The following is a 12,412-nucleotide window of genomic DNA, read 5'->3' as shown; positions in this document are numbered from 1 at the left end:
CTGAGGTGAGACTGCAGGCCCAGGTACCCATTGTGTTAATGCTGATTACCTGGAAGCAGCAGGAAGAAGGGGGGAACACATGGCCCTCCAACCCCCTGCTGACCATCCTGTATGCCAACCTCCAATACAGTGTCCTATAGCACAAGCAGAACATCTCACCTTGTACATAGTACACCTCATATTGCAGGCTGCTATCATTAGGGTCTATGTAATAACTATCCCATCAATGATGCAATATATGATGTTGTCCCTCACACCTAGCACTATATATTTCTCTCACGGCATATTCCTTACATTGGTCATCTGCTATGACAATCAATATTACTCGTTCTGAACATTTGTCGTGTCCCTGTGAACGCCATCCTGGGCAATAGCATCCTTTTGGTAATTGCCTTTTGGAGCCGGCATAGTAACGTAATTGTAATTAAGTCATATCCTGACTGTGGGGAATACACCATTTCCCCTGGGGTCCTTTGAAGTCAGACAGACTAGCATTCCTGCTGAGACCTTCATAACTGGGAATATGAATTTCCAGTCCCTGGCCTCACCACACTTACCTTCTGATGTCCCCCGGAGTCCTTGCCTCTGCTTGCTGGCAGCTCGCGGTAGATTTAAGGACCTGCCGACGTCAGCGGTCGCGTGATCCGTCACATGACTAAATGACGTCAGCGCAGGTCCTGTAGTCTACCGGGAGCTGCCGGCAAGGCAAGACAAGGACACCGGGGGCCATCAGAAGGTAAGTATAATATTTATTTTTTATTCTTTTTTTTTTTTTACAGGTTCTGTGGTACCCGGGTCCGGAGGAGAGTCTCCTCTTGTCCAGACCCGGGTACCATCCGCACATTGAAACGCATGGATTCCGCATGTACAGATGCAGTGATGCGGATTCCATGTGTTAAAATGCAAGTCAATGGCGGTGAAAACGCAGCGCTTCTGCAAAATAATTGCTAGTGATGCAGATTTTTCCGCAATGATAATCCGCAGCGGAAATTTCCGCAGCATGTGCACAGCACATGCGGATTATCATTGGGGAACATGGCAGGCCTTCTACCAAGCGTTTTTTAAGTGTTTCTGCAGCGGAATTGCCGCTGCGGAAACGCTTAAAAAATGCATATTGGGCACACAGCCTGAGAGACAAAATGAGAAAACAAATACTGAAAATCACATTGTCTGATTTGGAAAGAAATTTTTTTCAAATTTTGGTGCAAAATAAGTATTTGGTCAGTTACAAACAAGCAAGATTTTTGGCTCTCACAGACCTCATACTTCTTCTTTAAGAGGCTCCTCTGTCCTCCACTCATTACCTGTAGTACTGGCACCTGTTTGAACTTATCAGTATAAAAGACACCTGTCCGCAACCTCAAACAGTCACACTCCAAGCTCCACTATGGTGAAGACCAAAGAGCTCTTCAAGGACACCAGAAACAAAATTGTTGCCCTGCACCAGGCTGGGAAGACTGAATCTGCAATAGGCAAGCAGCTTGGTGTGAAGAAATCAACTGTGGGAGCAATAATTAGAGAATGGAAGACGTACAAGACCACTGATAATCTCCCTCAATCTGGGGCTCCACACAAGATCTCACCCCGTGGGGTCAAAATAATCTAAAGAATGGTGAGCAAAAATCCATGGGGGGACCTAATGAATGGGTGGACCTAATGAATGACCTGCAGAGAGCTGGGACCAACGATACACATGCTACCATCAGTAACCCACTATGCCGCCAGGGACTCAGATCCTGCAGTGCCAGACTTGTCTCCCTGCTTAAGTCATTACATGTCCGGGCCCGTTTGAAGTTTGCTAGAGAGCATTTGGATGATCCAGATGAGTATTGGGAGAATGTCATATGGTCAGATGAAATCAAAGTAGAACTGTTTGGTAGAAACACAACTCGTTGTGTTTGGAGGCCATGTATCGTGATATTTTGAGTGCAAACCTTCTTCCATCAGCAAGGGCATTGAAGATGAAACGTGGCTGGGTCTTTCAGCATGACAATGATCACAAGCACACCACCAGGGAAACGAAGGAATGGCTTTGTAAGAAGCATTTCAAGGTCCTGGAGTGGCCTAGCCAGTCTCCAGATCTAAACCCTATAGAAAACCTTTTGGAGGTAGTTGAAAGTCCGTGTTGCCCAGCGACAAACCCAAAACATCACTGCTCTAGAGGAGATCTGCATGGAGGAATGGGCCAACGTACCAGCAACAGTGTGTGCCAACCTTGTGAAGACTTACAGAAAACGTTTGACCTCTGTCATTGCCAACAAAGGATATATAACAAAGTATTGAGATGAACTTTTGTAGGTGACCAAATACTTATTTTCCTAAAAAAAATTGAAAAAACTTTTTTTTCAAAATCAGACAATGTGATTTTCAGGATTTGTTTTCTCATTTTGTCTGTCATAGTTGAGGTCGACCTATGATGTCAATTACAGGCCTCTCTCATCTTTTTAAGCAGGAGAACTTGCACAATTGGTGGCTGACTAAATACTTATTTTCCCACTGTGTGAGTGTATGTATATATATATATATATATATATATATATATATATATATATATATATATATATATATATATATATATATATATATATATATATATATATATGAAAAAGTTTGGGCACCCCTATTAATCTTAAGCTTAATGTTTTATAAAAATTGGTGTTTTTGCAACAGCTATTTCAGTTTGATATATGTAATAACTGTTGGACACAGTAATGTTTCTGCCTTGAAATGAGGTTTATTGTACTAACAGAAAATGTGCAATCTGCATTCAAACAAAATTTGACAGGTGCATAAGTATGGGCACCCTTATCATTTTCTTGTTTTAAATACTCCTACCTACTTTTTACTGACTTACTAAAGCACTTTTTTTGGTTTTGTAACCTCATTGAGCTTGAACTTCATAGCCAGGTGTATGCAATCATGAGAAAAGCTACTTAAAGTGGCCACTTGCAAGTTGTTCTCCTGTTTGAATCTCCTCTGAAGAGTGGCATCATGGGCTCCTCAAAACAACTGTCAAATGATCTGAAAACAAAGATTATTCAACATAGTTGTTCAGGGGAAGGATACAAAAAGCTGTCTCAGAGATTTAACCTGTCAGTTTCCACTGTGAGGAACATAGTAAGGAAATGGAAGAACACAGGGACAGTTCTTGTTAATGCCAGAAGTGGCAGGCCAAGAAAAATATCAGAAAGGCAGCGAAGAAGAATGGTGAGATCAGTCAAGGACAATCCTCAGACCACCTCCAGAGAGCTGCAGCATCAACTTGCTGCAGATGGTGTCACTGTGCATCGGTCAACTATACAACGCATTTTGCACAAGGAGAAGCTGTATGGGAGAGTGATGCGAAAGAAGCCGTTTCTTCAAGCACGCCACAAACAGAGTTGGCTGAGGTATGCAAAAGCACATTTGGAGAAGCCAATTTCTTTTTGGAAGAAGGTCCTGTGGACTGATGAAACCAAGATTGAGTTGTTTGGCCATACAAAAAGGCGTTATGCATGGCGGCAAAAAAACACAGCATTCCAAGAAAAACACTTGCTACCCACAGTAAAATTTGGTGGAGGTTCTATCATGCTTTGGGGCTGTGTGGCCAATGCCGCACCGGGAATCTTGTTAAAGTTGAGGAACGCGTGGATTCCACTCGGTATCAGCAGATTCTTGACAGTAATGTTCAAGAATCAGTGACAAAGTTGAAGTTACGCAGGGGATGGATCTTTCAGCGAGACAATGATCCAAAACACCGCTCCAAACTCAGGCATTCATGCAGAGAAACAATTACAATGTTCTGGAATGGCCATCCCAGTCCCCAGACCTGAATATCATTGAACATCTGTGGGATCATTTGAAGAGGGCTGTTCATGCTCGGCGACCATCAAACTTAACTGAACTGGAATTGTTTTGTAAAGAGGAATGGTCAAAAATACCTTCATCCAGGATCCAGGAAATCATTAAAAGCTACAGGAAGCGACTAGAGGCTGTTATTTTTGCAAAAGGAGGATCTACTAAATATTAATGTCACTTTTCTGGTGAGGTGCCCATACTTATGCACCTGTCAAATTTTGTTTGAATGCAGATTGCACATTTTTTGTTAGTACAATAAACCTCATTTCAAGGCAGAAACATTACTGTGTCCAACAGTTATTGCAATATCAAAATTATATTGTTGTAAAAATTCACAGCCTGTATTGTCACAAATACTCTTGTCACTGGTAAATAAACCGAAATGTCAGAATATTCTTTTTAATGTTCTAGATGTAATGGTATCAGTGATGATGTGAGCCCTGTAGACGCCCATCAGTCGTTAGAACAAAGCAGCTGCCTTGCTGTTTATTGCTTCACTACTTCTTGGCTCCATGTAGCAAGATCCTCTCAGGCCATTGAGTATAAAACGCCTAAGAAAGGCAGATGGGAGCCCGGTGCTCTGATGATCTGAACAGCTCCTTCATTCTAGGAATCATTATGAGTCACAATTTTAAAATTTGCTAGTTTCATTCAATAAATACAACATTAATTCATGTGGCTTATGGGTCTGTTAAACAACTTTGACTTGAATATTTGCAGATCACTGATGGGGGCATATTACGCCTTCTGTATGAGGAGGCAAAATACAACGTTCTGGAGGGCAGGTACCCATGCGATATAGAGGACTGTGAACTTTTGGGTGGTCTGTCTTGCTGCCTGGAGTTGGGGCCATACAGCCAAGAAAAACATACACCCTCTAAACTAAGGTAAAGTATGTATTAATATTATCTTGTATGTAGTATTTAGACTCCTGTTTCTTGATGGATCAATTAGTAGAATTTGCTCTCATAGATGAAGACAGAAGTTTAGCTGATGGACTCGGTGTACATAATTGCCTGCTTTGTTACGGTTGTTAAAGCACCACTCCAGCTTTTTTTTTTATTGCACTGCTGAAGTGGTGCTTTAAATTCAATTGAATGGGAGGCGGATGTGCAGTTACAAGTGGTGGCCGCTACAGATGGAAGGCCAAGCAGTGCAGGTAAGGACTTTTGACTGGCGGGGTCCCGTCGCCGGCACCGATAGCAGCTGATCGGCGGGGGTGCCGCGTGCGGAATCCCGGCCAATCATACTTTGATGCCCTATCCTTAGGATAGGGCATCAATGTCAAAGTAGTGGACAACTTCTTTAAATATAAAAGAGCAAATGATAAACAATTATTTAAAACAAAAAACAATGGGAGGGAAAAAAAAGAAAAACCTAAAGCTTGCTGTGTCACTTTACATTAATTTACTATGGAAACACATTTTGACTCGCCTGTGGTAAATCACAAGAGACTCACCTGTGATTGATTGTCAGTGCCCATGTGACATGAATTAGCCAATGAATGATAACCTCAGTGTTTTAAAAAGCCACATGTTAGGCCCTGTTCCTTTGTCACAATGGTGATGACAAAGGAGCTGTCGGAGGACATCAGAACGACTATTGTTAGAAAACCCAAGACTTCCAAAGGGTATAAGGCCATCTGCAAATGCCTTGGTATCCCAGTTTCAACAGTGCACAATGTTATTAAGAAGTTTGCCAAGCATGAAACTATCAAGAACCCCCCCTGGAGTTGGGGGAGGGGGGGGGGTGATTGACGAGATGTCTTCAAAAGTTGGTGCAAATGGTGGGAAACACACCATGTCAAACATCCAAAGACCTGAAGGCCAACCTGGAACAGTCTGGAGTCATGGATTTAACAAGTACCACACACTAAACCAAGCAGAGCTTTATAGGTGAAGGCCAAGTAAGAAACCATTCCTGAAGAAAAGACCAAAAAAGGAACGACTGATCTTTGCCATAGAGTACCTTGACAAACCACAATCCTTCTGGGAAAATGTTCTGTGGACAGATGAAATAAAAATAGAGCTTTTTGGCAATGCAAATCAACAGTTTGTTTACAGATGGCGCAATGAAACTTATAAGGAAAAGAACACCTTATTAACAGTTAAGCATGGTGGAGGATCTATAATGCTGTGGGGTTGCTTTCCTGCGTCTGGTAGTGGAGGCCTTGAAATCACACAGGAATCATGAAATCAGAGAATTATCAAGAGATTTTAGAGTGAAATTTCCTACCCAGTGTAAGAAAACTTGGGTTGAGTCGAAGATCATGGATCCTCCAACAAGACATTGACCCAAAGCACACATCCAAAAGTACACCGGAATGGTTGAAAAAGAAGAGAAATGAGACTTTTTTTCCCATTGAAAATCTTTGGGATGAGCTTAAATCTGATATTGGGAAAAATAATCTTGCAAATATTTAAGAGCTTGAACAAACTGCAAAGGAAGAGTGGGATAAAATTCCAGCTGAGAAGTGCAAGAAGCTTATAAATGGCTAAATGTTTGGAGGTAGTCATCAATGCCAAAGGGTGTGCAACCAACTATTATTTAGGAGTGCCTTTATTGCTGTACATGCTGTTTATTCTATTTTTTTCTTTGTTTTTCAACTTCCATGTTGCAATTTCAATGTTTTATTGTTGTATTACTTTGGACCACTAATTAAGAAAATCCTGAGTATATAACTTTGGTACATTACCATTTATTTCTCAAGATATTGTACAGTCAATGAAAAAAAAAATGAAGGGGTGGCAATAATGGTAAGCAGCACTGTATTTCCTGGTTTTCAGCTATTTGCGTATATTCACACAGAGCAGATTTGCTTACATTTGTTTGAATGGAGTTGTTTCTGCAGCGGACACATGGATTTCTACAAGTGAATAGGAAAATCGCTGAAATTTCTGCCACATGTGTACCTTGTGTTAATATACTCTTATTGTAGCTATTTTATTTTAACCAGTTTTCAAAATCTCTCCTTCTATGCCTTTTTGCTACTTTATGAAGATTTTGTGGGTTACTTTAGGAGTGGAGTTAAGGCTAAGAGCGCACTGCATCACAGAAAAAAGAGCGCACTGCACCTGAGGCTTGTTCATGGCGTGTATGCCGGGAAAAGCTCCTTACTGGTGCATACATCAAACATACCCATAGGACTCCTTTTATGTCATGGTGACAATATCCCTTTAACATCTATCATGGTGGATGGTATGCACAGCAAATATATGTATATTTTTCTCATAGATATCATTGGAGGATGCAGGAAGCCATGGATAAAGGCTGATGCCTCTAAAAGGCTTGATAATAAGAAAAAAATGTTGCTCCCCTTATGCCGCTTAGAGAAAGTTAATTAGTTCGCTTGGTGTCAGTAAGAGGTGGCAGACACATATTTAGTTCTTCAGCTCTGTTCATTGCCAGAACATATTCTGTAAAATTGTCGATGAAGTTATCTTTAAAAGCCTGACATTCCCGTGTATGCAGTTTAGAGGGGTTGATGTTGCTGACAAATTCCATTTGACCCTCCATTAGATCACCAGGAAAGTTTTAATTAGGAAAACCTATTTTATACTATTTCCTGTTCTCTAAATCTGGGTGCATAATGTAGTCTGGTAAAAATACTGCAGAACAAGGTGGATACATTTTACATTTGCTGATTATAAACACAATGGTTGCATATCTATTAATCTTCGAAAAGAACAATGCAACGTGACGTTCCTCCATGGGGATCGCTGTACTCTCCTAACTTCTTTAGTCATTTTAGAAAACATTTATTTTCCTGCTTTTCTTACAGGCCACAGCTAGATTCCTTTCTTCCTCCATATTTATGCAAAAAGAAAATGGGAATACTCAATGCATTTCGTAATAGAGGGAATCGGCAAGTAAGCTTCGAAGAGACTCTGGTAAATACATACAAAGCAGCAGCAGAAAATGTTTGTCCTGAAGATGGGGATGTAATTAACTGCAAAGAGTATTTGAAAAAGTGCCATGAGCTTCCTTACTATGGGTAGGTATGCTAGCGAGGACCCTTGTCATTTTATGCATGCAACTCTGATTTATAATCCCATTGGATCATTAGGCCGTGTTCCCACGTTGCGTAAATACTGCATTTTTCCGGTGCATTTTTTATTTTTTTTGCAGAAAATCTGCTGCTTTTAAATATCCAAGCAAAGTGGGTGTGATTTCATGAAAACGCATGTCCATTGAGCATTTAAAGATGCTGTTAAACTGTGGGTTTTCTTGTGTTTAATGGGAAGCAATTTAAAACGCTTTTAAGTGCAGAGTCAAAACTTTTCTGTATTTTTTAAAAAAAAAAGCACATTTAAATCCGCTGCTTAAAATATACTTCTAATTAAATGGGGAAATGCAGAAAAAAATCAATTATCAGAGAAGATTCTTGTTGCATATTTTGATACGAGCACCTGCTGATAAAAATCAGCAGAAAAAAACGCATGTGTGAACATGGTCTTTATCCTGCCACCGATGTACAGTGGGTACAGAAAGTATTCAGACCCCTTTTACATTTTTCACTCTTTGTTTCATTGCAGCCATTTGGTAAATTCTAAAAAGTTCATTTTTTTTCCTCATTAAAGTACTCTGTACCCCATCTTGACTGAAAAAAAAACAGAAATGTAGACATTTTTGCAAATTTATTAAAAAAAAATAAATTGAAATATCACATGGTCATAAGTATTCAGACACTCATATTTAAGTCACATGCTATCCATTTCCTTGTGATTCTCCTTGAAATGGTTCTACTCCATCATTGGAGTCCAACTGTGTTTAATTAAACTGATAAGCCTTGATTTGGAAAGGCACACACCTGTCTATATAAGACCTAACAGCTCACAGTGCATATCAGACCAAATGAGAATTATGCGCTCAAAGGAACTGCCCAAGGAGGTCAGAGTCAGAATTGTGGCAAGGCACAGATCTGGCCAAGGTTACAAAAGAATTTCTTCAGTACTCAAGGTTCCTAAGAGCACAGTGGCCTCCATAATGCGTAAATGGAAGAAGTTTGGGACCACCAGAAGTCTTCCTAGACCTGGCTGTCCAGCCAAACTGAGCAATCGTGGGAGAAGAGCCTTGGTGAGAGAGATAAAGAAGAACCCCAAGATCACTGTGGCTGAGCTCCAGAGATGCAGTAGGCAGATGGGAGAAAGTTCCACATAGTCAATTATCACTGCAGCCCTCCACCAGTCGGGCCTTTATGGCAGAGTGGCCCGACGGAAACCTCTCCTCAGTACAAGAAATATGAAAGCCCGCATAGAGTTTGCTCAAAAACACAATAAGGACTCCCAGACTATGAGAAATAAGATTCTCTGGTCTGATGAGACGAATATAGAATTATCACCAAAAAGTTCTAAGCGGTATGTGTGGAGAAAACCGGGCACTGCTCATCACCTGCCCAATACAATCCCAACAGTGAAACATGGTGGTGGCAGCATCATTCTATGCGGGTGTTTTTCAGCTGCAAGGACAGGACAACTGGTTGCAATTGAAGGAAACATGAATGTGGCCAAGTACAGAGATCCTGAATGAAAACCTCTTCCAGAGTGCTCTGGACCTCAGACTTGGCCGAAGGTTCACCTTCCAACAAGACAATGACCCTAAGCACACAGCTAAAATAACAAAGGGAGTGGCTTCAGAACAACTCTGTGACCATTCTTGACTGGCCCAGCCAGAGTCCTGACCTAAACCCAATTGAGCATCTCTGGAGAGACCTGAAAATGGCTGTCCACCAACATTCACCATCCAACCTGGCGGAACTGGAGAGGATCTGCAAGGAAGAATGGCAGAGGATCCCCAAATACAGGTGTGAAAAACTTGTTGCATCATTTCCAAAAAGATTCATGGCTGTACTAGCTCAAAGGGTGCTTCTACTCAATACTAAGCAAAGGGTCTGAATAGTTATGACCATGTGATATTTCCGTTTTGGGTTTTGTTTTGGATAAATTTGCAAAAAAATTTACATTTCTGTTTTTTTTTCAGTCAAGATGGGGTGCAGAGTGCACTTTAATGAGAAAAAATGAACTTTTTAGAATTTACCAAATGGCTGCAATGAAACAAAGAGTGAAAAATTTAAAGGGGTCTAAATACTTTCCGTACCCACTGTACGTAGTTGAGATGTGTCTGAGGGATGTGAGCCTGGATCTCTGTACAAGCAATGACAGACAGTGTTACTCGCTATCCTTTTCTCCTATGCTTGACCAGCTGCACTTGGTTAATCCAGGAAAGACGATGCAGTGATGAACTTTAATATTTTATTCACTGTACCTTGGTAAGATGTCAGGCCGCCAAGTACAACAAACACTGTAACCATCATATGTGTATATGATAAATGAATGAGCAAAGACCTATAACATTAGGCAAATGTCCCTGTAATGGCTGAAAGTCTTTGCAGACCATTAGCTGAACAGCACAGCCTTACATTGCCTTCATTTTGTTTTCAGATGTGCCTTTTTTCAAGGAGAAGTGGACAAGCCCTCTCAAGGTTTTCTCAACAGGAATGGTCGTAAAACTGTATCTGTAACCATTAATATGGAAGGTGTGTCTGTCATAGACCGCAAGGAAAAGGTATTTTTATTTTATGACCTCTTATTCTTTATTCTATATCTATATAATATCCTTTACACAAATGTTGGATGTGGCAAAAATAAACATTTTACCTTCTAAAAAAATATATTTGGAATGGAAACTGATTAACAAGTAGCGTAATTTAACCCCTTCTTGACACTGTCAGGCACCGCTCCACACACCGCAGATGCTGGCTGCGTTATACAGATGGCATCCATCTCTAACAGCAGCAATTGGAGCGAAGCTCTGATCGTAGCTGTTAACCCCTTAAATGTAGCGGTCATTTTGACAGTGCTGTGTACAGCACATAATCTTGAGGGTTCACCATTTTGTGCACCCACTGTCCTTCCCATGAGACAGTTGCAAAGTGCCAATGGGTTGCAATGGCAGTTGAGCCCCAGCTGAAGGCCTCAATGGCTGCTGTCTTTGTCCCCCTATGAAGTTCAGCCACAAGCTGTCATTTTCCCTATATACTGCAATACTGCGGTAGTGTAGTGTATATGGAACAGGCAATCAAACTATCCCACGTTGAGGTCCCTTAAGAGGACTAAAAAAACAAAGGTTTTTTTTTAAATGCCAAAAATTGATTCACCCCTTCTCTCTTTTTCCCAGTATAGAAATAAGGAAATTGGGAAAAAAAATTGCTATTGCCACTTCCTTTAAAAGTCCGATATATCAAAATATAAAAAAAGTGTATGCTAGAATTGCTGTTTTGTTGTTTTTTTTTTTTGTTTACTTTATTAATCCCCCAAAAGTGCGATGAAAAGCAACCAAAAAGTCATAAGTACCCCAAACTGGCACCAAACAAGTTGTCAACTCACTACACAGAAAAAAAACAATCCCTCACACAACTCCATCCATAGAAAAATTAAAACGTTATGGCCTCAGAAAATGGTATCACAAATCATATATTATTTATTTTTTCTTGTCTTCAAATGTCTGATTTTTTCACCATTTTATCCTCACCATGTATCGTCATTTTTTACTACATAATGCTAAAAAAAAGCATGATAGAATTATTTGGTTTTGGTTTTTTTCACTATTTCACTACACTTTTTAGAATTTTTTTTCCATTTTCCAGTACATTGTATGGTGACTTCAATGGTGTCATTCAAAACTACTAGTGATGAGCGAGCATGTTCGGGTGCTTTCCGAGTATCTTTGGCGTGTTCGTATATTAATTTCGAGTCCCTGCGTCTGCATGATTTATGACCGTTAGTCACCTTCAACACATGTGAGGATTCCCTAACAAACAGGCAATCTCTGCATGTGTTGAGGCTGTATAGTAGCCATAAATCATGCAGACACAGGGACTCAAACTTGATATACGAGTACCCGAAGTCCTAAAAAAAAAAAAAAAAAAAAAAAAAAGGCGCTGGCGAAAAAAAATAAATGAAAAGATGGCTATTGGAAGAGGGGGAGAAAAGAAACAAACATGCAAAAACAGAAAATTACCCGGTCATGAAAGGGGTTAAAGTAAATGATAAAATGTCAGGCCACCTCATTTTCCCAGGTTGTACTTGAACCTCTGAATATAAAATGCAGAGGGATAATTCATACAATAGTGTTACAGATGCAGACAATGAAAGCAAACAAAGACATAGCACAAGAATAATAATGAAAAAAAAATATTTAAAAAGAGAGGAAAAAGTGATGTGTAACAGTTCAAGATAGATAATCAAACCTTGTAAGGTGTAGTCCGATTTCCCTTGGAGATATAGCATATAGACATGGTTTACTCTATATTGTCTTCACTCTTTTACTTTTTATTGATTTAAAGGGTTATTTCCATATCCGGCTCTTGTAGCTGATGGCAAATATGTGAATAATCCATCTTAACCCCCAACTCCTGTGGTCAGAGCAACGTAAACGGACGAGAGCAGCTGAGCTGTGCTATTTCTGTCACACCTATTGAAAAAAATGGGCGTTAAAGGGGTATTCCCATCTACAAGATCCTATCCCAATATGTAGTAGGTGTAATAATAATATTAGCAAGTATCTCCAATTAGAA

At 40.2% G+C, this 12,412-nt stretch overlaps 1 protein-coding gene and 1 long non-coding RNA gene across 2 annotated transcripts in view; one reads left to right on the top strand and one right to left on the bottom strand.

Moving 5' to 3' along the window:
• Positions 1–12,412, bottom strand: part of LOC141174025 (uncharacterized) — a 44,231-nt gene that overhangs the window by 10,851 nt on the left and 20,968 nt on the right. The gene's annotated exons all lie outside the window — the stretch shown is intronic.
• The window catches only part of FRMD8 (FERM domain containing 8), a 34,967-nt gene that overhangs the window by 9,163 nt on the left and 13,392 nt on the right, over positions 1–12,412 (top strand). Inside the window, exons 6-8 of the mRNA XM_073658607.1 lie at positions 4,558–4,724; positions 7,619–7,831; positions 10,278–10,401. Coding sequence (XP_073514708.1) covers positions 4,558–4,724; positions 7,619–7,831; positions 10,278–10,401 — 504 coding nt within the window. The remainder of the gene's footprint in view (positions 1–4,557; positions 4,725–7,618; positions 7,832–10,277; positions 10,402–12,412) is intronic.

Source organism: Phyllobates terribilis, unplaced genomic scaffold (genome assembly GCF_046119375.1).
Source record: "Phyllobates terribilis strain yellow unplaced genomic scaffold, ASM4611937v1 Scaffold_13__5_contigs__length_258822181, whole genome shotgun sequence".
NCBI lineage: Eukaryota > Metazoa > Chordata > Amphibia > Anura > Dendrobatidae > Phyllobates > Phyllobates terribilis.
Note: the sequence above shows the minus strand (reverse complement) of the source record. Positions and strands in the feature narration are given on the sequence as shown.